General features: G+C 37.3%; 1 protein-coding gene across 1 annotated transcript in view; it reads right to left on the bottom strand.

Moving 5' to 3' along the window:
* LOC124356051 (equilibrative nucleoside transporter 4) overlaps positions 1-27,786 on the bottom strand; it is a 65,005-nt gene that overhangs the window by 25,347 nt on the left and 11,872 nt on the right. The window contains exons 4-5 of the mRNA XM_046807213.1: positions 27,446-27,520; positions 22,139-22,362 (exon numbers count right to left, since the gene is read on the bottom strand). Of these exons, the coding sequence (XP_046663169.1) occupies positions 22,139-22,362; positions 27,446-27,520 (299 nt within the window). The remainder of the gene's footprint in view (positions 1-22,138; positions 22,363-27,445; positions 27,521-27,786) is intronic.

Raw genomic sequence — 27,786 nt, 5'->3', positions numbered from 1 at the left:
AAATAACAGAATAACACTCGGTTGGGTGCCGGATCATGAAGGTATTCATGGGAATGAAAAAGCGGACATCCTCGCCAAAAAGGGAGCAGAATCCACATTGGTGGGGCCGGAGCCAGGTTGTGGGATAGCCTTCTCCAACATTATAGCTCTGGTCAAAGATTGGGAAAAGAGGACAAGACACAAGAATTGGAGTAGAGCTTCGGGTTTAAGAATATCCAAAATGTTTATCTCTCCTTATGCAAAATGGTGGATAGCTCTCCTAGACCAGAATAAGGAGGATATAAGACTGATATTAGGAATGTTGACAGGACATGGCCCTCTGAGGAAGCACCTTTTGAAGGTAGGCCTTAGTCAGAGCAGCGAATGTAGACTCTGTGGAGAAGAGGAGGAGTCAGCGGAGCACATTTGGTTGGATTGTCCTGCCATAGTAGACTAGGAAAAGATACTTGGGAGCATATCTCCTCAGCCCCAAGGACATTAGAGAACAGGAGCCCTTAAATCTGATTGGCTTTTTCAAAAGCCTCGGTTTTTGAGGGCACAAATTAAAGTAAGGGAGGCGCAAAGGTCCTTTTAGGACTAAGTGCGGGGACAAATTGTCCTCTTCCCTCAGGAAGGAGAGAAAAAAAAAAAATACTGATCCAGTTGTTTTCTAATCACACCTCTATACCACATACATGTCATAATTTCAAAATCATTATGTTTATTATTTCTAGTTGCTATAATCCACAATTTCACTGCTTTTATGAATCTACTGTAGTTGTGTACAATTTCACCTAATTTTAAATTTTTGTTACATGCAACCGTGAATTAAGTATTGTATTGGACAACTTGCCTGGATAAAAAAAAAAAACTAGAAGTAATCCTTAAATCGGTGATAAGTCATTGAAAATCTATATTCCCACTCTAGCATTTAGAGATTAAAAAGTTCTGTTTTTGCTAAAGTAACGTTTATTTTATATTTCTTGGATAAAGTAATAACCGACACATTTAAAAAAAACCTCAATCAGTTTTGCGTAGATGCCCGTAAGGATATATCCGCATGCAAATCAAATCAAATCTGTTTAATTGCTGAGACAATAATACATCGTATGGCAAACGTCAATTAATAATAATATCCAAAAATTTCAGTCATTCATACTATAATACACATACAATGTTCACAATCACACCTCTTTCATTCATCGCCAATGCAACCCACTTCGAACAGCGGTGTCAGTCTTCTAACTGGGCGGCCTCCCAGTTGAAAGCCAAAAATTCACCTGCATTATAAAATGCTTGAGATACCAAGAAGCGTTTTAGGCGAGTCTTAAACACCTTTGGCGATGGAGCATCTTTGATTGAATTGGGCAGTCTGTTGAGGAATTGAACACCCGCTTGTGAAGGCAGGTGTTAATAAACCACCGTTCTGTGTCTACCAGTTCGGTAGTTTGCTTTGCCACGTGTCTCATACATGTGTATGTCTTGGCCTCTGGTTAAGGTACATTTATTCACACAAAACATAGTTGTTTCCAATATGTAGAGACATGGCAGAGTCAACAGCTGCAATTTCTTGAAAACTTGCCTGCACGACTCTCTGAATTTGATTTTTGCGATGATTCGAATTGCTTTTATTTGGAGTCTGAAAACTCTTTGGAACTGAGTGTTTAGCTGCAATCAGTACCTGACTCGGGCAGTATTTTGCTAAAGACCTCAGAACAAAGATGCCTGAGCAGATTTTGGCGCAAACATGATCAATGTGCACATTCCATATCAGTCCTCGATCAAGGTACATTCCAAGGAATTTTTAAGAGTAGACTTTGTTGGTTTGAAGGTGAACCAACGTTGGTTTTTGAAGAGTTTATTGTGAGGTTGAGGCTGTTGAAGTATTGGACACAGTTGTTGATATCAACAAAAGCCTGTTGTTCCAAAACTTCGCTTGATCTTGCATTGAAAAATAGAGTCGTATACCACGTGCCGTATCTTGCATTGAAAAACAAAACATCAGTAAAAGAGCACTGTTTTTTTATTGATTTTTCATGCAACACCACAATAAAATTTGTTTCCTGACAGTCATAAATCAATACATTTCCTACATTTTCACAGAATTTTGGGAATTATAATGTACAGAATAAAAACTGATATTGTCATATATTATCTTCTTATACAATATATACTGACAGTATGGTATTCCTGTATGCCGCGTTTAGCACAACTCTGATGGTAAAGACATTTCGGAATGCCTTACTTAAAGGGTTAAAATTGTAAACAGACAAATTTTACTGCCTTAGTGTATTTAAAGTGTCAAGTATGATTTTTCTAAATGTAATCTTATACTTGTAGATGTTTAACCAAACACCTATTCTGATATAGTTTCTTATCTATTTTCTAAAGATATCATGAATTTTTAAACAATATGTTAAAAACTTTAAATTGATATTAACAAGCGATTTTGATATTAAAATGTTTCAATAGAAACTGAATTTTTTCTGAACATATTGAGTTCACTAAATCTATTTTGTTTATTCCATACAGAACCTAGAGAACAAAATGGAATAAACTAGGTTTTTACCACAGAGTAGAAAGAGTTAACAATAAACATACAGAAACTAGAGAACAAAATGGAATAAACTAGGTTTTTACCACAGAGTAGAAAGAGTTAACAATAAACATACAGAAACTAGAGAACAAAATGGAATAAACTAGGTTTTTACCACAGAGTAGAAAGAGTTAACAATAAACATACAGAAACTAGAGAACAAAATGGAATAAACTAGGTTTTTACCACAGAGTAGAAAGAGTTAACAATAAACATACAGAAACTAGAGAACAAAATGGAATAAACTAGGTTTTTACCACAGAGTAGAAAGAGTTAACAATAAACATACAGAAACTAGAGAACAAAATGGAATAAACTAGGTTTTTACCACAGAGTAGAAAGAGTTAACAATAAACATACAGAAACTAGAGAACAAAATGGAATAAACTAGGTTTTTACCACAGAGTAGAAAGAGTTAACAATAAACATACAGAAACTAGAGAACAGTGTAATGTGATGCGACCTCTCTGATCACGCTGGTGTCTACACAACGTTCACGTTTTGCCACAGAGTAGATACAGTTAGCAATAAACATACAGAAACTAGAGAACAGTGTAATGTGATGCGACCTCTCTGATCACGCTGGTGGTGTCTACACAACGTTCACGTTTTGCCACAGAGTAGATACAGTTAGCAATAAACCATACAGAACCTAGAGAACAGTGTAATGTGATGCGACCTCTCTGATCACGCTGGTGTCTACACAACGTTCACGTTTTGCCACAGAGTAGATACAGTTAGCAATAAACCATACAGAACCTAGAGAACAGTGTAATGTGATGCGACCTCTCTGATCACGCTGGTGTCTACACAACGTTCACGTTTTGCCACAGAGTAGATACAGTTAGCAATAAACCATACAGAACCTAGAGAACAGTGTAATGTGATGCGACCTCTCTGATCACGCTGGTGTCTACACAACGTTCACGTTTTGCCACAGAGTAGATACAGTTAGCAATAAACCATACAGAACCTAGAGAACAGTGTAATGTGATGCGACCTCTCTGATCACGCTGGTGTCTACACAACGTTCACGTTTTGCCACAGAGTAGAAAGAGTTAACAATAAACATACAGAAACTAGAGAACAGTGTAATGTGATGCGACCTCTCTGATCACGCTGGTGTCTACACAACGTTCACGTTTTGCCACAGAGTAGAAAGAGTTAACAATAAACATACAGAAACTAGAGAACAGTGTAATGTGATGCGACCTCTCTGATCACGCTGGTGTCTACACAACGTTCACGTTTTGCCACAGAGTAGAAAGAGTTAACAATAAACATACAGAAACTAGAGAACAGTGTAATGTGATGCGACCTCTCTGATCACGCTGGTGTCTACACAACGTTCACGTTTTGCCACAGAGTAGAAAGAGTTAACAATAAACATACAGAAACTAGAGAACAGTGTAATGTGATGCGACCTCTCTGATCACGCTGGTGTCTACACAACGTTCACGTTTTGCCACAGAGTAGAAAGAGTTAACAATAAACATACAGAAACTAGAGAACAGTGTAATGTGATGCGACCTCTCTGATCACTAGGGTGAGCTGAAAAAACTAAATTTTCGAGCATCGAGTTCTAATAGGGCTCAAAAGTTGCATATTATTGAGCTGATTAAGAGAAAAATAATTTAAAAAATATTAATTAAAATCTTTAGTTCGCGCATCAAGCTTAAAGTTTTCTAAAAAATGTACTTTTTGCTACTTTGAAAAAAATTTTAAACTCGCTTATGATGATTTTTTTTAATTGTACTACCATATATATACTACGTTTATAAGTCCATAACGCCAATAAAAATATTTAGATACTTTAAACCAACATATAAAGTTTGCAAAATGTAACGAAAATCTCTAACAAATTCCTTAAAAACAAATAATCTAGTAGTTTGATGACTCACGCGGTGAGCAGCAGGAAGTTAGGCACGGAGTAGAAAACAAGTCACTACATGAAACCTCTGAGGCATCTGGCGCCGTAAGCAAGTCGCGACATGAAACCTCCCTACCTGACCTACCTTTGTTTGTGCTTCAAGTGAATTTAGTTTTTTTACTGTGCGATCGGTTAGTTCTGAAAGTTGTGTGTTCTGTGTAGTGGTGGTGAAATGGCTGTTTCAAACAAACTATTAACAAGACAGTCGCACCAGTGTCCTATTTTCGGTTTATCCAAAGGCCTCAATGGGGTAAGTCTTCCTACATATGAGGATGTTTTGTTGTGTTGTTTCGAAGAAAGTTACCAGTTGTCAGTAAAATCAGAAACAAAGAAAAACATTTCTTTTTCTCTTATTGCGGAGAATGTTGCTTTTCAGATTGAAGCTATTTATGTCAAAGCCTCAATTCCAATTGTATCTCACACATGAGTTGTCCAAATGATTCGGTCTTACCACGATTCATATTACAACTTGAGAAAATCATATAATAGGGATCATAAAAAAGACTCGTTTCAGAAGAAAGTAGAGAAATTTGTTACAGAATCCAAATTAAAACTTTTCGACATTGCCGCTTGTAAATGTCAAATGGTTTACACTTGTCAATGTGGGAAAAAGACAAGTTTCTGTGACTGCCCCATTATAATGGAGTGCAATTGTGATAAACAGAAAAAGATACCTATCATAGAGAGAAAGTTCTTGCATGATCAGCGAACTAATAGGAAGACATGCATTGGGGATGTAGATAAGGTAGTGACAAATCAACTCTTGAAGAAAGAAGAAAGGAAACAAGCAGAGAGCCTGCGGGAAAACTTGAATGATGGTTTTGAAAAGGAAGCCAAGGAAATAGGAAGATCTTCGCAAGAAAATCCGACTGAACCTAATCCACCGACAACCCCCTCCAATACATCTCAAATGAGACTCAGTCTTCAATCAACTGCTTTAGTTAGTGACAGATTTGGCATATCTGACAGAGCAACGGCAGCAATAGCATCGAGTGTGCTATTTGATCTTGGAATGGTATCAGAGTCAGATACTGCACTAGTAATTGACAAAAATAAAATTCGAAGAGAAAAACAAAAGGCAAGACAGGCTATTAAAGAAAAAGACCTCGAAAATACAGAAACAAAGGGAATCTACTTTGATGGGAGAAAAGACAATACTTTTTTCCAGGATAAACTTGGAAATAAAATGTACCGTAGGGTCAAGAAAGAAGAACACATAAGTATGGTACGAGAACCAGGAGGCCAATACATAGGTCATGTAAGCCCAGACAGCTCAACTGGACAAGGGATTGCAGAAAGCATTCTCAAGTACCTTGAAGATAATTCCTTTGATTTAGATGAGGTAGAAGCTGTTGGTTGTGATGGAACAACAACCAATACTGGTTGGAAAAACGGAGTAATTCGAAATATCGAAGCGAAAATTAATCGTCCACTCCAGTGGTTTATCTGTTTACTTCACTTTAATGAACTACCGTATAGGCACTTATTTTAGTTCTTGGATGGAGAATCTACAGGACCTTCAACTTTCAGTGGATTTATTGGCAAAAGTCTTCCCGATTGCAACAAAATGCCTGTTGTGGAGTTTGAAAAAGTAGAATCTGAAATCATAGATATTGACACAAAAGATCTAAGCAAAGATCAGCAGTACCTTCTCGATATCGTCAGAACCATCCAAACGGGCAATTGTACTCCAGATCTGGCTAATAGAGATCCAGGGCCCCTAAGTTATTCCCGTTGGTTGACTTGTGCTAATAGGATGTTACGTTTGTACATTTCAGATAGTAATCCTTCAAATGAACTGAAGATTCTTGTTCAATACATAATGAAGACCTATGCACCAGTCTGGTTCGACATAAAACGCCATCATTCCGTGAAGTATGGACCAAAACATGTGTTTAAAGTAATCCAAACTACCAGAGATTTGTCAGCTGAAATAAAAAAAGTTATCGATCCTGTGATTGAAAGAAACTCCTTTTTCTGTCACCCAGAAAACATGCTGTTAACAATGATAACTGACGAAAGACTACATATAAGAGAGTTAGGTTTCAGAAGAGTTTTGAAGGCAAGAAGTGTGGAAAATAACAGCAAATCGGCTGTAAGAATATTTCATACACCCACTCTTAAGTTTGAAGCTAAGGACTACAGTGAGCTCATTGATTGGTCTAAATGCAAAGTTTCTCCTCCTCCTATGATGAGGAAATTAACAACGGAAACAATATCAACCTATTTGAGGAACAAAACTTTACCAGAGTTCGAGTTCATGAACTTTCCTTGCCACACACAAGCCGTGGAAAGGTGTGTTAAGTTAGTGACAGAAGCGTAGGACAAAGTGTGTGGTCAAGATAACAGAGATGGATTTATCAGAACCACATTGTTATCAAGGTCTGTCATGCCAAAATTTGGACATAAATCAGAGTTTAAACATTCGACGTCATTCTAAGGTATGTAAACTTAGGGAAGCGTAGAACATGTAAATACATTCAAACACACCCTATTTGGTTGGATGGTTGGGTAGGGTGTGGGTGGAACTCGAGTTGCAGCCACCTCCCCGTGGTGAGTTCTGGGTCATTCCACCAAAACATTGGTGAAATGGGTGAAGAGCTGCAAATCTGTGATGTTTTACTCTTTGAAGAAAAATTGTTATTTTCGTACAATTTTCTAATAATTACGATATTTCTTGAGAACCTTATATGTTTGTTTAAAGTATCTAAATATTGTTATTGACGTTATGGACTTATAAACGTAATATATATACGGTAGTACAATAAAAAAAATCATCATAAAACGGTTTAAAATATTTTTTTGAAAATAGCAAAAAAGTACACTTTTACAAAACTTTAAGCTTGTTGCGCGAACTAAAGATTTTAAATAATATTTTTTAAATTATTTTTCTCTTAATCAGCTCAAGAATACGCAACTTTTGAGCCCTATTAGAATTCGATACTCGAAAATTTAGTTTTTTCAGCCCACCCTACTGATCACGCTGGTGTCTACACAACGTTACCTAGCCTATACATTTACTGTTGCTTGGTTGATGTTAAAGAAAATCTACAAACACTCAGGGTTAGACAAGAAGTTCACAGATATCCTACTAGGAAAAACCATATGATAGAAATGTTACCAATAAAATTAGAAAAAACTAGAAGTAGTCATTGTATTATGAAATTAAAGATGTTCAATAAACTGCCTCAAGAGGCATGGCATGTAACATTAAAAAGATTTAAGGTAGTTTTAGAACATTGGCTCAAAGATAAAGCGTTTTACTCTGTACAAAGTTATTTGGCCTGTGATATTAGTACCTTAAGATTTTAAAATTAGTGTAGTACCCTCCGTTTATTTATTTAATTGTTAATAATTTATCTATTACAATTTATCCTTTTGTAAATCTTTCTGTTATATCGTTGTTAAATTTTAGCTAAATTAGAGCTAAGCCTGGTTGATGAAAGAATGTAATAATTATTACCTGTAACATTGACTAAGCCCGCTAGACAAGTTTGTTAATGTACACAATATATAATAGTGGGATTTAAGCTTTAGCATAGAATGACTTTGTCGATTGCATATTTTATGTTTAAAGACAATAAACTTTCTCATTTCTCACGCTGGTGTCTACACAACGTTTACGTTTTGCCACAGAGTAGATACAGTTAGCAATAAACCATACAGAACCTAGAGAACAGTGTAATGTGATGCGACCTCTCTGATCACGCTGGTGTCTACACAACGTTCACGTTTTGCCACAGAGTAGATACAGTTAGCAATAAACCATACAGAACCTAGAGAACAGTGTAATGTGATGCGACCTCTCTGATCACGCTGGTGTCTACACAACGTTCACGTTTTGCCACAGAGTAGATACAGTTAGCAATAAACCATACAGAACCTAGAGAACAGTGTAATGTGATGCGACCTCTCTGATCACGCTGGTGTCTACACAACGTTTACGTTTTGCCACAGAGTAGATACAGTTAGCAATAAACCATACAGTTAGCAATAAACCAACGTTTTGCCACAGAACCTAGAGAGAACAGTGTAATGTGATGCGACCTCTTTGATCACGCTGGTGTCTACACAACGTTTCACGTTTTGCCACAGAGTAGATACAGTTAGCAATAAACCATAAGAACCTAGAGAACAGTGTAATGTGATGCGACCTCTTCTGATCACGCTGGTGTCTACACAACGTTCACGTTTTGCCACAGAGTAGATACAGTTGCAATAAACCATACAGAACCTAGAGAACAGTGTAATGTGATGCGACCTCTCTGATCACGCTGGTGTCTACACAACGTTCACGTTTTGCCACAGAGTAAGATACAGTTAGCAATAAACCATACAGAACCTAGTGAACAGTGTAATGTGATGCGCCTCTCTGATCACGCTGGTGTGTCTACACAAGTTCACGTTTTGCCACAGAGTAGATACAGTTAGCAATAAACCATACAGAACCTAGAGAACAGTGTAATGTGTTGCGACCTCTCTGATCACGCTGGTGTCTACACAACGTTCACGTTTTGCCACAAGAGTAGATACAGTTAGCAATAAACCATACAGAACCTAGAGAACAGTGTAATGTGATGCGACCTCTCTGATCACGCTGGTGTCTACACAACGTTCACGTTTTGCCACAGAGTAGATACAGTTAGCAATAAACCATACAGAACCTAGAGAACAGTGTAATGTGATGCGACCTCTCTGATTCACGCTGGTGTCTACACAACGTTCACGTTTTGCCACAGAGTAGATACAGTTAGCAATAAACCATACAGAACCTAGAGAACAGTGTAATGTGATGCGACCTCTCTGATCACGCTGGTGTCTACACAAGTTCACGTTTTGACCACAGAGTAGATACAGTTAGCAATAAACCATACAGAACCTAGAGAACAGTGTAATGTGATGCGACCTCTCTGATCACGCTGGTGTCTACACAACGTTTACGTTTTTGCACAGAGTAGATACTGTTAGCAATAAACCATACAGAACCTAGAGAACAGTGTAATGTGATGCGACTCTCTGATCACGCTGGTGTCTACACACGTTCACGTTTTGCCACAGAGTAGATACAGTTAGCAATAAACCATACAGAACCTAGAGAACAGTGTAATGTGATGCGACCTCTCTGATCACGCTGGTGGTCTACACAACGTTCACGTTTTGCCACAGAGTAAGATACAGTTAGCAATAAACCATACAGAACCTAGAGAACAGTGTAATGTGATGCGACCTCTCTGATCACGCTGGTGTCTACACAACGTTTACGTTTTGCCACAGAGTAGATACAGTTAGCAATAAACCATACAGAACCTAGAGAACAGTGTAATGTGATGCGACCTCTCTGATCACGCTGGTGTCTACACAACGTTCACGTTTTTGCCACAGAGTAGATACAGTTAGCAATAAACCATACAGAACCTAGAGAACAGTGTAATGTGATGCGACCTCTCTGATCACGCTGGTGTCTACACAACGTTCACGTTTTGCCACAGAGTAGATACAGTTAGCAATAAACCATACAGAACCTAGAGAACAGTGTAATGTGATGCGACTCTCTGATCACGCTTGGTGTCTACACAACGTTCACGTTTTGCCACAGAGTAGATACAGTTAGCAATAAACCATACAGAAACTAGGAGAACAGTGTAATGTGATGCGACCTCTCTGATCACGCTGGTGTCTACACAACGTTCACGTTTTGCCACAGAGTAGAAAGAGTTAACAATAAACATACAGAACCTAGAGAGAACAGTGTAAATGTGATGCGACCTCTCTGATCACGCTGGTGTCTACACAACGTTCACGTTTTGCCACAGAGTAGAAAGAGTTAACAATAAACATACAGAAACTAGAGAACAGTGTAATGTGATGCGACCTCTCTGATCACGCTGGTGTCTACACAACGTTCACGTTTTGCCACAGAGTAGAAAGAGTTAACAATAAACATACAGAAACTAGAGAACAGTGTAATGTGATGCGACCTCTCTGATCACTAGGGTGAGCTGAAAAAAAACTAAATTTTCGAGCATCGAGTTCTAATAGGGCTCAAAAGTTGCATATTATTGAGCTGATTAAGAGAAAAATAATTTAAAAAAATATTAATTAAAAATCTTTAGTTCGCGCATCAAGCTTAAAGTTTTCTAAAAAATGTACTTTTTGCTACTTTGAAAAAATTTTTAAACTCGCTTATGATGATTTTTTTAATTGTACTACCATATATATACTACGTTTATAAGTCCATAACGCCAATAAAAATATTTAGATACTTTAAACCAACATATAAAGTTTGCAAAATGTAACGAAAATCTCTAACAAATTCCTTAAAAAACAAATAATCTAGTAGTTTGATGACTCACGCGGTGAGCAGCAGGAAGTTAGGCACGGAGTAGAAAACAAGTCACTACATGAAAACCTCTGAGGCATCTGGCGCCGTAAGCAAGTCGCGACATGAAACCTCCCTACCTGACCTACCTTTGTTTGTGCTTCAAGTGAATTTAGTTTTTTTTACTGTGCGATCGGTTAGTTCTGAAAGTTTGTGTGTTCTGTGTAGTGGTGGTGAAATGGCTGTTTCAAACAAACTATTAACAAGACAGTCGCACCAGTGTCCTATTTTCGGTTTATCCAAAGGCCTCAATGGGGTAAGTCTTCCTACATATGAGGATGTTTTGTTGTGTTGTTTCGAAGAAAGTTACCAGTTGTCAGTAAAATCAGAAACAAAGAAAAACATTTCTTTTTCTCTTATTGCGGAAGAATGTTGCTTTTCAGATTGAAGCTATTTATGTCAAAGCCTCAATTCCAATTGTATCTCACACATGAGTTGTCCAAATGATTCGGTCTTACCACGATTCATATTACAACTTGAGAAAATCATATAATAGGGATCATAAAAAAGACTCGTTTCAGAAGAAAGTAGAGAAATTTGTTACAGAATCCAAATTAAAACTTTTCGACATTGCCGCTTGTAAATGTCAAATGGTTTACACTTGTCAATGTGGGAAAAAGACAAGTTTCTGTGACTGCCCATTATAATGGAGTGCAATTGTGATAAAACAGAAAAAGATACCTATCATAGAGAGAAAGTTCTTGCATGATCAGCGAACTAATAGGAAGACATGCATTGGGGATGTAGATAAGGTAGTGACAAATCAACTCTTGAAGAAAGAAGAAAGGAAACAAGCAGAGAGCCTGCGGGGGAAAACTTGAATGATGGTTTTGAAAAGGAGCCAAGGAAATAGGAAGATCTTCGCAAGAAATCCGACTGAACCTAAATCCACCGACAACCCCCTCCAATACATCTCAAATGAGACTCAGTCTTCAATCAACTGCTTTAGTTAGTGACAGATTTGGCATATCTGACAGAGCAACGGCAGCAATAGCATCGAGTGTGCTATTTGATCTTGGAATGGTATCAGAGTCAGATACTGCACTAGTAATTGACAAAAATAAAATTCGAAGAGAAAAACAAAAGGCAAGACAGGCTATTAAAGAAAAAGACCTCGAAAAATACAGAAACAAAGGGAATCTACTTTGATGGGAGAAAAGACAATACTTTTTTCCAGGATAAACTTGGAAATAAAATGTACCGTTAGGGTCAAGAAAGAAGAACACATAAGTATGGTACGAGAACAGGAGGGCCAATACATAGGTCATGTAAGCCCAGACAGCTTAACTGGACAAGGGATTGCAGAAAGCATTCTCAAGTACCTTGAAGATAATTCCTTTGATTTAGATGAGGTAGAAGCTGTTGGTTGTGATGGAACAACAACCAATACTGGTTGGAAAAAACGGAGTAATTCGAAATATCGAAGCGAAAATTAATCGTCCACTCCAGTGGTTTATCTGTTTACTTCACTTTAATGAACTACCGTATAGGCACTTATTTTAGTTCTTGGATGGAGAATCTACAGGACCTTCAACTTTCAGTGGATTTATTGGCAAAAAGTCTTCCCGATTGCAACAAAATGCCTGTTGTGGAGTTTGAAAAAGTAGAATCTGAAATCATAGATATTGACACAAAAGATCTAAGCAAAGATCAGCAGTACCTTCTCGATATCGTCAGAACCATCCAAACGGGCAATTGTACTCCAGATCTGGCTAATAGAGATCCAGGGCCCCCTAAGTTATTCCCGTTGGTTGACTTGTGCTAATAGGATGTTACGTTTGTACATTTCAGATAGTAATTCCTTCAACATGAAACTGAAGATTCTTGTTCAATACATAATGAAGACCTATGCACCAGTATGGTTCGACATAAAACGCCATCATTCCGTGAAGTATGGACCAAAACATGTGTTTAAAGTAATCCAAACTACCAGAGATTTGTCAGCTGAAATAAAAAAAGTTATCGATTCCTGTGATTGAAAGAAACTCCTTTTTCTGTCACCCAGAAAACATGCTGTTAAACAATGATAACTGACGAAAGACTACATATAAGAGAGTTAGGTTTCAGAAGAGTTTTGAAGGCAAGAAGTGTGGAAAATAACAGCAAATCGGCTGTAAGAATATTTCATACACCCACTCTTAAGTTTGAAGCTAAGGACTACAGTGAGCTCATTGATTGGTCTAAATGCAAAGTTTCTCCTCCTCCTATGATGAGGAAATTAACAACGGAAACAATATCAACCTATTTGAGGAACAAAACTTTACCAGAGTTCGAGTTCATGAACTTTCCTTGCCACACACAAGCCGTGGAAAGGTTGTGTTCAAGTTAGTGACAGAAGCGTAGGACAAAGTGTGTGGTCAAGATAACAGAGATGGATTTATCAGAACCACATTGTTATCAAGGTCTGTCATGCCAAAATTTTGGACATAAATCAGAGTTTAAACATTCGACGTCATTCTAAGGTATGTAAACTTAGGGAAGCGTAGAAGAACATGTAAATACATTCAAACACACCTATTTGGTTGGATGGTTGGGTAGGGTGTGGGTGGAACTCGAGTTGCAGCCACCTCCCCGTGGTGAGTTCTGGGTCATTCCACCAAAACATTGGTGAAATGGCGTGAAGAGCTGCAAATCTGTGATGTTTTACTCTTTGAAGAAAAAATTGTTATTTTCGTTACAATTTTCTAATAATTACGATATTTCTTGAGAAACCTTATATGTTTGTTTAAAGTATCTAAATATTGTTATTGACGTTATGGACTTATAAAACGTAATATATATACGGTAGTACAATAAAAAAAATCATCATAAAACGGTTTAAAATATTTTTTTGAAAATAGCAAAAAAGTACACTTTTACAAAACTTTAAGCTTGTTGCGCGAACTAAAGATTTTAAATAATATTTTTTTAAATTATTTTTCTTCTTTAATCAGTCAAGAATACGCAACTTTTGAGCCCTATTAGAATTCGATACTCGAAAATTTAGTTTTTTCAGCCCACCCTACTGATCACGCTGGTGTCTACACAACGTTACCTAGCCTATACATTTACTGTTGCTTGGTTGATGTTAAAGAAAATCTACAAACACTCAGGGTTAGACAAGAAGTTCACAGATATCCTACTAGGAAAAACCATATGATAGAAATGTTACCAATAAAATTAGAAAAAACTAGAAGTAGTCATTGTATTATGAAATTAAAGATGTTCAATAAACTGCCTCAAGAGGCATGGCATGTAACATTAAAAAGATTTAAGGTAGTTTTAGAACATTGGCTCAAAGATAAAGCGTTTTACTCTGTACAAAGTTATTTGGCCTGTGATATTAGTACCTTAAGATTTTAAAATTAGTGTAGTACCCTCCGTTTATTTATTTAATTGTTAATAATTTATCTATTACAATTTATCCTTTTGTAAATCTTTCTGTTATATCGTTGTTAAATTTTAGCTAAATTAGAGCTAAGCCTGGTTGATGAAAGAATGTAATAATTATTACCTGTAACATTGACTAAGCCCGCTAGACAAGTTTGTTAATGTACACAATATATAATAGTGGGATTTAAGCTTTAGCATAGAATGACTTTGTCGATTGCATATTTTATGTTTAAAGACAATAAACTTTCTCATTTCTCACGCTGGTGTCTACACAACGTTTACGTTTTGCCACAGAGTAGATACAGTTAGCAATAAACCATACAGAACCTAGAGAACAGTGTAATGTGATGCGACCTCTCTGATCACGCTGGTGTCTACACAACGTTCACGTTTTGCCACAGAGTAGATACAGTTAGCAATAAACCATACAGAACCTAGAGAACAGTGTAATGTGATGCGACCTCTCTGATCACGCTGGTGTCTACACAACGTTCACGTTTTGCCACAGAGTAGATACAGTTAGCAATAAACCATACAGAACCTAGAGAACAGTGTAATGTGATGCGACCTCTCTGATCACGCTGGTGTCTACACAACGTTCACGTTTTGCCACAGAGTAGATACAGTTAGCAATAAACCATACAGAACCTAGAGAACAGTGTAATGTGATGCGACCTCTCTGATCACGCTGGTGTCTACACAACGTTCACGTTTTGCCACAGAGTAGATACAGTTAGCAATAAACCATACAGAACCTAGAGAACAGTGTAATGTGATGCGACCTCTCTGATCACGCTGGTGTCTACACAACGTTCACGTTTTGCCACAGAGTAGATACAGTTAGCAATAAACCATACAGAACCTAGAGAACAGTGTAATGTGATGCGACCTCTCTGATCACGCTGGTGTCTACACAACGTTCACGTTTTGCCACAGAGTAGATACAGTTAGCAATAAACCATACAGAACCTAGAGAACAGTGTAATGTGATGCGACCTCTCTGATCACGCTGGTGTCTACACAACGTTCACGTTTTGCCACAGAGTAGATACAGTTAGCAATAAACCATACAGAACCTAGAGAACAGTGTAATGTGATGCGACCTCTCTGATCACGCTGGTGTCTACACAACGTTCACGTTTTGCCACAGAGTAGATACAGTTAGCAATAAACCATACAGAACCTAGAGAACAGTGTAATGTGATGCGACCTCTCTGATCACGCTGGTGTCTACACAACGTTCACGTTTTGCCACAGAGTAGATACAGTTAGCAATAAACCATACAGAACCTAGAGAACAGTGTAATGTGATGCGACCTCTCTGATCACGCTGGTGTCTACACAACGTTCACGTTTTGCCACAGAGTAGATACAGTTAGCAATAAACCATACAGAACCTAGAGAACAGTGTAATGTGATGCGACCTCTCTGATCACGCTGGTGTCTACACAACGTTCACGTTTTGCCACAGAGTAGATACAGTTAGCAATAAACCATACAGAACCTAGAGAACAGTGTAATGTGATGCGACCTCTCTGATCACGCTGGTGTCTACACAACGTTCACGTTTTGCCACAGAGTAGATACAGTTAGCAATAAACCATACAGAACCTAGAGAACAGTGTAATGTGATGCGACCTCTCTGATCACGCTGGTGTCTACACAAACGTTCACGTTTTGCCACAGAGTAGATACAGTTTAGCAATAAACCATACAGAACCTAGAGAACAGTGTAATGTGATTGCCGACCTCTCCTGATCACGCTGGTGTCTACACAAGTTCACGTTTTTGTGCCACAGAGTAGATACAGTTTAGCAATAAACCATACAGAACCTAGAGAACAGTGTAATGTGATGCGAAACCCGGGGGGGGGGGGGGCCTCTCTGATCACGCTGGTGTCTACACACAACGTTCACGTTTATTGCCACAGAGTAGATACAGTTAGCAATAAACCATACAGAACCTGAGAGAACAGTGTAATGTGATGCACCGGACCTCTCTGAATCACGCTGGTGTCTACCAACAAACGTTTCACGTTTTTGCCACAGAGTAGATACAGTTAGCAATAAATTAAACCATACAGAACCTAGAGAAAATCAGTGTAATGTGATGCGGACGACCTCTCTGATCACGCTGGTGTCTACACAACGTTTACGTTTTGGCCACACAGAGTAGATACAGTTAGCAATAAACCATACAGAACCTAGAGAACAGTGTAATGTGATGCTACCCTCTCTGATCACGCTGTGGGGGGGGGGGTGTCTACCCACAACGTTCACGTTTTGCCACAGAGTAGATACAGTTAGCAATAAACCATACAGAAACTAGAGAACAGTGTAATGTGATGCGACCTCTCTGATCACGCTGGTGTCTACACATCGTTCACGTTTTGCCACAGAGTAGATAACAGTTAGCAATAAACCATACAGAAACCTAGAGGAACAGTGTAATGTGATGCGACCTCTCTGAATCCGCTGGTGTCCTACACAACGTTCACGTTTTTGCCACAGAGTAGATACAGTTAGCAATAAAAACCATACAGAAACCTAGAGAACAGTGTAATGTGATGCGACCTCTCTGATCACGCTGGTGTCTACAAACAACTGTTCACGTTTTGTGCCACAGAGTAGATACAGTTCGCAATAAACCATACAGAAAACCTACGAGAACAGTTGTAATGTGATGCGACCTCTCTGATCACGCTGGTGTCTACAACAACTTTCACGTTTTTTTTTGCCACAGAGTAGTTACAGTTAGCAATAAAACCATACAGAAACCTAGAGAACAGTGTGTAATGTGATGCGACCTCTCTCTGATCACGCTGGTGTCTACACAACGTTCACGTTTTGCCACAGAGTAGATACAGTTAGCAATAAACCATACAGAACCTAGAGATACAGTGTAATGTGATGCGACCTCTCTGATCACGTCTGGTAGTCTACACAAACGTTCACGTTTTGCCACGAGAGTTAGATACAGTTAGCAATAAACCATACAGAACCTAGAGAAACAGTGTAATGTGATGCGACCTCTTCTGATCACCTGGTGTCTACACAACGTTCACGTTTTGCCACGAGTAGATACAGTTAGCAATAAACCATACAGAACCTAAGAGAACAGATGTAATGTGATGCGACCTCTCTGATCACGCTGGTGTCGGGCCTACACACACAGTTTACGTTTTGCCAACAGAGTATATACAGTTAGCAATAAACCCATACAGAAACCTAGAGAACAGTCTGTAATGTTGTGATGCGACCTCTCTGATCACGCTCGGTGTCTACACAAACGTATCACGTTTTTGCCACAGGAGTAGATACAGTTAGCAATAAACCATACAGAACCTAGAAGAGAACAGTGTAATGTGATGCGACCCTCTCTGATCACGCTGGTGTCTACACAACGTTCCACGTTTTGCCACAGAGTAGATACAGTTAGCAATAAACCATACAGAACCTAGAGAACAGTGTAATGTGATGCGACCTCTCTGATCACGCTGGTGTCTACACAACGTTTTCACGTTTTGCCACAGAGTAGATACAGTTAGCAACTAAACCATACAGAACCTAGAGAACAGTGTAATGTGAGTGCGACCCCTCTCTGATCACGCTGGTGTCTACACAACGTTCACGTTTTGACACAGAGTAGATTACAGTTAAGCAATAAAACCATACAGAACCTAGAGAACAGTGTAATGTGATGCGACCTCTCTGATCACGCTGGTGTCTACACAACGTTCACGTTTTGCCACAGAGTAGATACAGTTAGCAATAAACCATACAGAACCTAGAGAACAGTGTAATGTGATGCGACCTCTCTGATCACGCTTGGTGTCTACACAACGTTCACAGTTTTGCCACAGAGTAGATACAGTTAGCAATAAACCATACAGAAATACCTAGAGAACAGTGTAATGTGATGCGACCTCTCATGATCCACGACTGTGTCCTACACAACGTTCTACGTTTTGCCACAGAGTCGAATTACAGTTAGCAATAAACCATACAGAACCTAGAGAACAGTGTAATGTGATGCGACCTCTCTGATCACGCTGGTGTCTACACAACGTTCAACGTTTTGCCACAGAGTAGATACAGTTAGCAATAAACCATACAGAACCTAGAGAACAGTGTAAGTGTGATGACGAACTCTCTGATCACGCTTGGTGTCAATACACAACGTTTCCACGTTTTGCCACAGAGTAGATACAGTTAGCAATAAACCATACAGAACCTAGAGAACAGTGTAATGTGATGCCGACCTCTCTGTTACTCACGCTGGTGTCTTAATACAACGGTTTACGTTTTTGCCACAGAGTAGATACAGTTAGCAAATAAAACCATACAGAACCTAGAGAACAGTGTAATTGTGATGCGACCTCTCTGATCACGCTGGTGTCTACACAACGTATCACGTTTTTTTGCCACAGAGTAGATACAGTTAGCAATAAACCATACAGAACCTAGAGAACAGTGTAATGTGATGCGACCTCTCTGATCACGCTGGTGTCTACACAACGTTCACGTTTTGCCACAGAGTAGATACAGTTAGCAATAAACCATACAGAACCTAGAGAACAGTGTAATGTGATGCGACCTCTCTGATCACGCTGGTGTCTACACAACGTTCACGTTTTGCCACAGAGTAGATACAGTTAGCAATAAACCATACAGAACCTAGAGAACAGTGTAATGTGATGCGACCTCTCTGATCACGCTGGTGTCTACACAACGTTCACGTTTTGCCACAGAGTAGATACAGTTAGCAATAAACCATACAGAACCTAGAGAACAGTGTAATGTGATGCAACCTCTCTGATCACGCTGGTGTCTACACAACGTTCACGTTTTGCCACAGAGTAGATACAGTTAGCAATAAACCATACAGAACCTAGAGAACAGTGTAATGTGATGCGACCTCTCTGATCACGCTGGTGTCTACACAACGTTCACGTTTTGCCACAGAGTAGATACAGTTAGCAATAAACCATACAGAACCTAGAGAACAGTGTAATGTGATGCGACCTCTCTGATCACGCTGGTGTCTACACAACGTTCACGTTTTTCCACAGAGTAGATACAGTTAGCAATAAACCATACAGAACCTAGAGAACAGTGTAATGTGATGCGACCTCTCTGATCACGCTGGTGTCTACACAACGTTCACGTTTTTCCACAGAGTAGATACAGTTAGCAATAAACCATACAGAACCTAGAGAACAGTGTAATGTGATGCAACCTCTGTTATCACGTTGGTGTCAATACAACGTTCACGTTTTAACACAGTGTAGATTATGGACTGGAAATTAGAAAAGATTATTAGGCCTTATGTTATTTGAAAATGGTTTATTCCAGAGTAGAAAATTTGGATTTGTAAATCATTTGTTATCAAAGATTGTAAAAAAATAAAGGTACATATAACAAAATATACAGGGTTAATTAAAAGGCTGGAAAATCGCATAAGACTGTTTAGTGTATTTGAGTAGAAAAGCCACTCATAATGTATTTCTTTATGCATGTCTCAGTGTGCCCACATGCCCAAAATTTTGAACTGGACAGCAAAAACCGGAGGTCTCTTCCTCTATCTCACCCAAGAATGGTGCTCAATAAACAACTTGAGAAAGGTTTGAATTACTTCTCAAACTAGAGTTTTTGTTTACTAATTAAACTTTCTAGCTTATACATTTTATTGTTTGATCAGAGATAAAGAAAATTTAAATAAGTTTGATCTCAGGCAAGATTTTCTTAATACTAAACCTAGTTATTATTAAATCAAGTGTGTTAGTTTAGAAACATTAAAAAGCAGCCACACCTTTACGAAAATAAAGCTATCTGATAAACTTCCTCAAGAATCCTGCACTTTTCAGATAACATAAATTTATGTTAACATTACTTAGTGGTTTGAGATGCAAGCATTTGCTTTGCTGATACTTAATTGGACTGCCATACTAGTAATTTTGAGTTTTAGTTTTAATATTAAATTATTTATATTATTACTTTCCGATTGGTTAACATATTTTATTATATTATTTCTTATTTAGTTCGTGATATTCTAAATTGATGTTGACTATTGTACTGTAATTGCTATGACAAAAATAAAATCTTGAATCTGAAAGCAGTACAAAAGACCTGTCATGAGGTCATGTGGTAGCACACTCACACACTCGCACACTCACACACTCGCACACTCACACACTCGCACACTCACACACTCGCACACTCACACGCTCGCACGCTCACACACTCGCACACTCGCACACTCACACACTCGCACGTGTAGCAGGTCAGTTGGCACAGTTCTAGCCGTGACAGTTAGAAGCGTCAAACATTACGGGTGAAGAAGAGAATATACGTGAACGGGTTTGTTTGTTTTAAGTGTGTCAAGGTAAAAATATATGATCTGAGAAAAACTGTCATTTCATACCCTCTTCTTTCAACCTCCACAAAAACTAATGAGGTTATACATAAATTTCTTTTGTAAGGAAGAGTTCTCTATCATTGGAGAGAAACCAAGTTGTGTACTGATAAAAAGCAAATTAGCTCTAGGATTCTGGATTATGACAAAAATACATCTCAATTACTGAAACACCAGAAAATTAATCATCACAAAGATATAACAATTTAAATCAAAATAAAAAAGTCTATTTAAACATTTCTATAGTTTGGATAATATTTCTAAATAATCTGACATGAGAAATGTACAAAGCAATAATAAATTAAAATACTTAACTCTTATTTAGAAAATGAGAAGCCAAACAACTATGTTAACTCTAACTGATAAGGCAGAAATAATAAATGTTATATCTGTGGAAAATAATGGAGTTGAACATCACTAGGAGAATACAAAATACTAGATTTTATTTCATTTTTTGTTTAACCAACCCCTCTTTGAGACTAATCTTACTTGTAGAGTTCTCAAAACTTTTCTAATTTACCATGTTTAGACTAATCTGTAACATAGTTGATCCTTCTTCGGAGAATTCAGAGTTCAGTGAACTCAATGAATGTGACTTTTTCTACATTTTTTCTTCAAAATTATTGACATTCAAACTAATAAAGCTCCACTGAGTGGATATAGTTGGTGCTATTTATATTTGCAGGTTAATTTAATTTATGCAGTATAAATAATCATTTGTTTCCACACAGCCCTCATATGATACTCGTATAATTGCTTGTCGGAATAATTGCTTTAAACAGTCGACAGGCCAATTTAAAATTAATTGAATAATATCTCTTGAGGCCACCAGCTTCGATATACCAAACATGAACTTCTCGATATTGCTATCAAATATACCTGAATTCAGTATTATTTCATCATAATATTTTAGGACACTCACTCAAACATTTCAATGTGTAACTTATTTTATAAAACAATAAGTTTACATGGAACTTGACTGATTTTCAAAAAATCTGTTAAACTGTAAAATAATGTTTCCTTTCTTACTGCAACTTTCAGACCAAGTAGGAAAGAAGGTAGACTTCATGATAGAAAATCATTTTGAAATTTTAGAGTATGATTGTACAGACTGGTGCATACAAAGTCTGTTGCCAGCTATGAGGAGTACAAATTAGGATAATTATTTTACTAAGGATGAAACATAACCTATTGAAAACCTTTTTAACAATAAAAGCTGTGGCACATATCATAACATATTTTCCAACTTTACTCTACAATACTAAATTAATGATATTTTATGATGTACAATGTTTTAGGTTTTGACACCCAAAAAGAGGACATATTCTGGTATCTGTCATCATTTTGTAACACATGTTGTTAGGAAATATTTAAATTGTACTACAAATGTATAATAAAACACTGTCACTGAACAGGTATTTTTCAAGGTACGTAGTATCGTTTGCAAGGTAAATATATAAGCACTGACCAGTCCTGCATCCTCAGTGGGTTCTAGTGTTATCTTCCTTGACTCTCGACAAAGTGTTAGGTAGAACTGAACAAAATCAGTACGGCGCACGGCCTGGTGCAAGCAGAAGCAAAGTGCCACCATGCCGACAGAAACAGCAAAGAAGATGAGTGTGTTAGCTCGCTGGTCGTCCATTAGCATCTTGGTCAGAATTCTGTTGGCCGACACCAAAAACCCTGCTCCACCTGCCAAACAACAAAGAAGATGAGTGTGTTAGCTCATTGGTTATCCATTAGCATTTTGGTCAAAATTCTATTGGCCGACACCAAAAACCCTGCTCCACCTGCCAAACAACAAAGAAGATGAGTGTGTTAGCTCATTGGTTATCCATTAGCATTTTGGTCAGAATTCTGTTGGCCGACACCAAAAACCCTGCTCCACCTGCCAAACAACAAAGAAGATGAGTGTGTTAGCTCATTGGTTATCCATTAGCATTTTGGTCAGAATTCTGTTGGCCGACACCAAAAACCCTGCTCCACCTGCCAAACAACAAAGAAGATGAGTGTGTTAGCTCATTGGTTATCCATTAGCATTTTGATCAGAATTCTGTTGGCCGACACCAAAAACCCTGCTCCACCTGCCAAACAACAAAGAAGATGAGTGGGTTAGCTCATTGGTTATCCATTAGCATTTTGGTCAGAATTCTGTTGGCCGACACCAAAAACCCTGCTCCACCTGCCAAACAACAAAGAAGATGAGTGTGTTAGCTCATTGGTTATCCATTAGCATTTTGGTCAGAATTCTGTTGGCCAACACCAAAAACCCTGCTCCACCTGCCAAACAACAAAGAAGATGAGTGTGTTAGCTCATTGGTTATCCATTAGCATTTTGGTCAGAATTCTGTTGGCCGACACCAAAAACCCTGCTCCACCTGCCAAACAACAAAGAAGATGAGTGTGTTAGCTCATTGGTTATCCATTAGCATTTTGGTCAGAATTCTGTTGGCCGACACCAAAAACCCTGCTCCACCTGCCAAACAACAAAGAAGATGAGTGTGTTAGCTCATTGGTTATCCATTAGCATTTTGATCAGAATTCTGTTGGCCGACACCAAAAACCCTGCTCCACCTGCCAAACAACAAAGAAGATGAGTGTGTTAGCTCATTGGTTATCCATTAGCATTTTGGTCAGAATTCTGTTGGCCGACACCAAAAACCCTGCTCCACCTGCCAAACAACAAAGAAGATGAGTGTGTTAGCTCATTGGTTATCCATTAGCATTTTGGTCAGAATTCTGTTGGCCGACACCAAAAACCCTGCTCCACCTGCCAAACAACAAAGAAGATGAGTGTGTTAGCTCATTGGTTATCCATTAGCATTTTGGTCAGAATTCTGTTGGCCGACACCAAAAACCCTGCTCCACCTGCCAAACAACAAAGAAGATGAGTGTGTTAGCTCATTGGTTATCCATTAGCATTTTGGTCAGAATTCTGTTGGCCGACACCAAAAACCCTGCTCCACCTGCCAAACAACAAAGAAGATGAGTGTGTTAGCTCATTGGTTATCCATTAGCATTTTGGTCAGAATTCTGTTGGCCGACACCAAAAACCCTGCTCTAAACAGCAGATATAAGCTCCATAAAGTGTTCTACATTATTTGACCTTTATCACTAATGATAAAACAATGTAGGAGAGACCACACAAAATAAACACTTAATTTTTATGGAAAATACAAAATTATCACCATGGTACCGTTTTTGTTTTAGAGGGTAATAAAATGTAAAATATGTTAATGAATGAAAGTTTTGAAGTCATAAAGTCCACTTCATTAGGACTAATATGTCGTAATATATATATATATATATATATATATATATTATTTAGTGATATTTCCCTTTTTACTCATGTTTGTACACAGAAGGAATTTTTAAAAGTAATAACAGGTGACAAATTATGGCTGAATGGTTATACTGTAATGCATAAACCAAAATGCAGTCTTCCCTGTGGAAGCACGTAAAATCAAGGTTATGTTGTTTTACTGGAGAGGTTGATCAAACATAGACACCAGAGAATCAGATTATCACTAAAGGAGTAATATACTCAGAGTTTGATATAGCCTATGTGATGCAGTGCAGTGTATAAGTCCTGACTTGTGCACCGTAAAAACTCGGCAGCTTTATCAGGACAGGATATTGCCCAGTATATTCTTTCCTTGGCAAAACACAGCATTCCTGTATTATGCCAGACTCTTTACTCTCACTACATGGGGATGAGTTTATTTCTGATTGTTCCCCCATTCAAGTAGAAAATGTCCCTTGGCAATCCAGAATACAATGGCTCAGCTGAAAGAGGCCTTCAAGATTTGTTTCCAAAAGTGGCAGTAGTGCTGGAATAACTGTTTGGCATCTCAAACACTATTTTAAAATCATTTCTTAAACACGTTAATGAATAAATAACCTTTTTTTTAGATTTAAGGTCAATACTTTTTAACACACCTCATCGACTAAACCATAAAGGAAAAATGGTTCAGGGCAACCATTTTATCATATGCAAACAGGCTGTTTATGTAAACCCCTTTAAGAATTTTTTACCCAAAACTTTTAAAAACTTACATAAAACTATGCTATGTTATAAAAATGCTTACTTTTCCACTTGTCTAAATACGCATTTTTCTCAACAAGAAACTTAAATTAAAACCATTAAATCCAAAAAAACTGAAACTCTGCACATATGGGAGAATTTGGTGCCATGAAAAATGTTTTAATTTGAATAACACCAAACTATTCTAAAAAATCAAATTCATTTGTAATTTTTACTAAAAATCATAACATTTTTTGTTTAAAAATCAAATTATATAATAACAGAGTACCACTATCGAATGACGATACTAATGACACTTATTTTTGTAAATCTCTTCAAGAGACAAGATTTTCCACAAATAGTGCTCAACGGACTCTTGCGCCTCCCCTACTTAATACTTAGGCCCTAGAATCTGAAGGTTTTACAGAAGTCTATAAGACATGAGGGCTCCTGATCTCTGATATCCCTAGAGTTGAGGGGATAAGTCCCTAGCAGATGTTTTCCTGATTTAACATAGGTCAGGACAGTATAGTCATATGTGGTCCACTGATTCTCTGTAGAGTCTGTTTTCTTTTGCCTTGCGTAAGTATGATTTAAGCATTTAGTTAGCATTATTTTTTCCTAAAAGAGTGTTTTTAAAGCATTGTTATAGTAAAAAATCAATTTTATAAAATTTGAAATATAACATAAATTATATTACTGGTTTCCAAAACATTGTTTATAACAAAAATTAAATGGATGATATATCATACTAAAAATTATTTATTTTATATCTAAAAACTGAATTTGTATATCTTCAAGAATAATTGTCAAAATGTTTCCTTTAATGTAACAAAGGGGGGGGGGGGTGATGAGAGGGATAGAGCCCCCAAACACTCTAACAAATTAAAAAAAAAAGATTTATATATACACACATACGCTATATATATAATATACAATATATATCTTTCATGGAAAAAATAAATGTGTAGTGGTTTCATATAAGAATAAAACAGCTATCCAACTTGTTGAAAGACAACAGTTCAATATACTATTTAGAATTACCCATATCTAATTAAATTGATTTAATTTAGATTGATTCCATACAACCTCTGAGGTGTGCACCATCACCCCCCACTTCTCCCCACCCCACCAATGTGAAGTTCTAGTTATACCACTGCCTTTAATATCAGAAAGAAGGCTGCCTTCCAGACTTCCTGCTGATAAGATTTCCTAGAAGGCTGATGTTGACCTGTTTACTTTAGGCTACACGAACTGCAGAAACAGCATGTTTATGCTTCACTAACAAACACCAGACTACAATACTTCATTGTCCACCAAGTTATAACACAGCTGTCTTGCATCTGCTAGTAAGACTGACTGTTTCGATGACAATAGGTTTTCTCCACATCTTATTGTTTTATGATACTTACAAATAATTCTTAATAGGGAGTAAAATTTAAGGGTTTTAAATAATAATGTTTCTGGTCCATATATTTCAGATTGAATTTATATATAGTTTTACGCTGTTAACAGTTTATGAATACTGCTGTTACTATTGTAAAGGTTATTTCACACAAGGATAGGATTCCTACGGTGCGAGACACATCATTACGAGCATCACCATCACCGTTTGGCTTTATTATTTATTAACAACGTAACAAGATCTCAATTCATAATTTTAATACTAGTGTTATCGTAAGAAACTAATCTTCTATACTCATCTGTAGGATAACAATATATCTCAGGCCTGAACAACCGCTTCTAGCTTCTATGTCACACCCTCGGGCTTGCACATATATGTCTCGTACTGTAATAAAAGTTAGTGTAACTGTGCAACAAGAAGTGTTCACAATATGTTATGTTCAGTAATAATAATAATAGAAGATAACATACCACTTTATAAATATAATCATCAAGAGTAAAAGCACGAGAAGCAAGAGGTGTATTAATACCACTAAACAATACTTTTGCATAATTGTACTTCACGTTGTCTTGTAATAGTTAAAATATAATTCATTGATAACACTAATTAATCAGAGAATTTATTTACCATTCAATACAAAGTGTATGACTTTAGCAAGTTAAAACTTACAAATAACAAGCAATAATATATATATATATATATATATATATATATATATATATATATATATATATATATATATATAACTTACCTTACTTGTGTCAATATTCATTCATACTATTGTGGCTTAGCATGGCACTATTTTATAATATATACAGGGTGTTCCATTGAAAAGTTCAAACTCGCATTAAAAGACACATTAAAAGCCCAAGTATCAAAATTCTGTAAATGGGAGTGTATAGTACTAATTGGGGGAACAAAAACAAATTATTTTCAAAATGGAGGTACTCACTCCCTTGGCTCCTCCTGCCCGTACCCAAAATTTTGAAATGGTAACTAATTCATCAAAATCACGTCAAATTGAAGCTCATAAAAATGCTGTATTTTGGTAACAAAAATTGAAATCGGCCATGCCGTTTGGTATCAGCAGGCATTAATGTAATTTCTTACACAACAGTTTTCTCTTCGCCATCATGGTTACCCACAAGAGCAATATAAAATTGTTTGCTAACACTCAGCCAAATTCCACGGAGTGACATGCTAGACCATCAAAGTCAATGTTGCTTATATATAAATGAAGCATAACGCAAAGTTTCAAATCTATAGGTTAGTTCCACTACCACTTTGTCTGTCCACAGGACATGTCAGAAATACAACTCATGGTACAACAACAGAAACACACTCACTCTCTCCTGCCATGACTGCCTGCGTGTACCGACTGGGCAGCATACTCGTGTAGCCGTAGAAACTGGACTGTTGAACTGGAAAGTGCAAAGATAAATAAAATATTCATACCAATTTATAATGTTTAAAGTCTGTTTTCTATAATTTTACACATTATTACTGAAACAGAGACATTAATAGTAAATAATAATTTTTCCTGTCAACATTTAATAGTGAGTAAGTAAAAATATTTAACCATTATTTTTGTCATTAATTTTTTCAATGAAATTGAGTTGTTTAAGAAATTCTACTGTAAGTTATGGTTACCTAAGTTGCTATTATATATACATATAATGTTTTTTAT

Source organism: Homalodisca vitripennis, chromosome 2 (genome assembly GCF_021130785.1).
Source record: "Homalodisca vitripennis isolate AUS2020 chromosome 2, UT_GWSS_2.1, whole genome shotgun sequence".
NCBI lineage: Eukaryota > Metazoa > Arthropoda > Insecta > Hemiptera > Cicadellidae > Homalodisca > Homalodisca vitripennis.
Note: the sequence above shows the minus strand (reverse complement) of the source record. Positions and strands in the feature narration are given on the sequence as shown.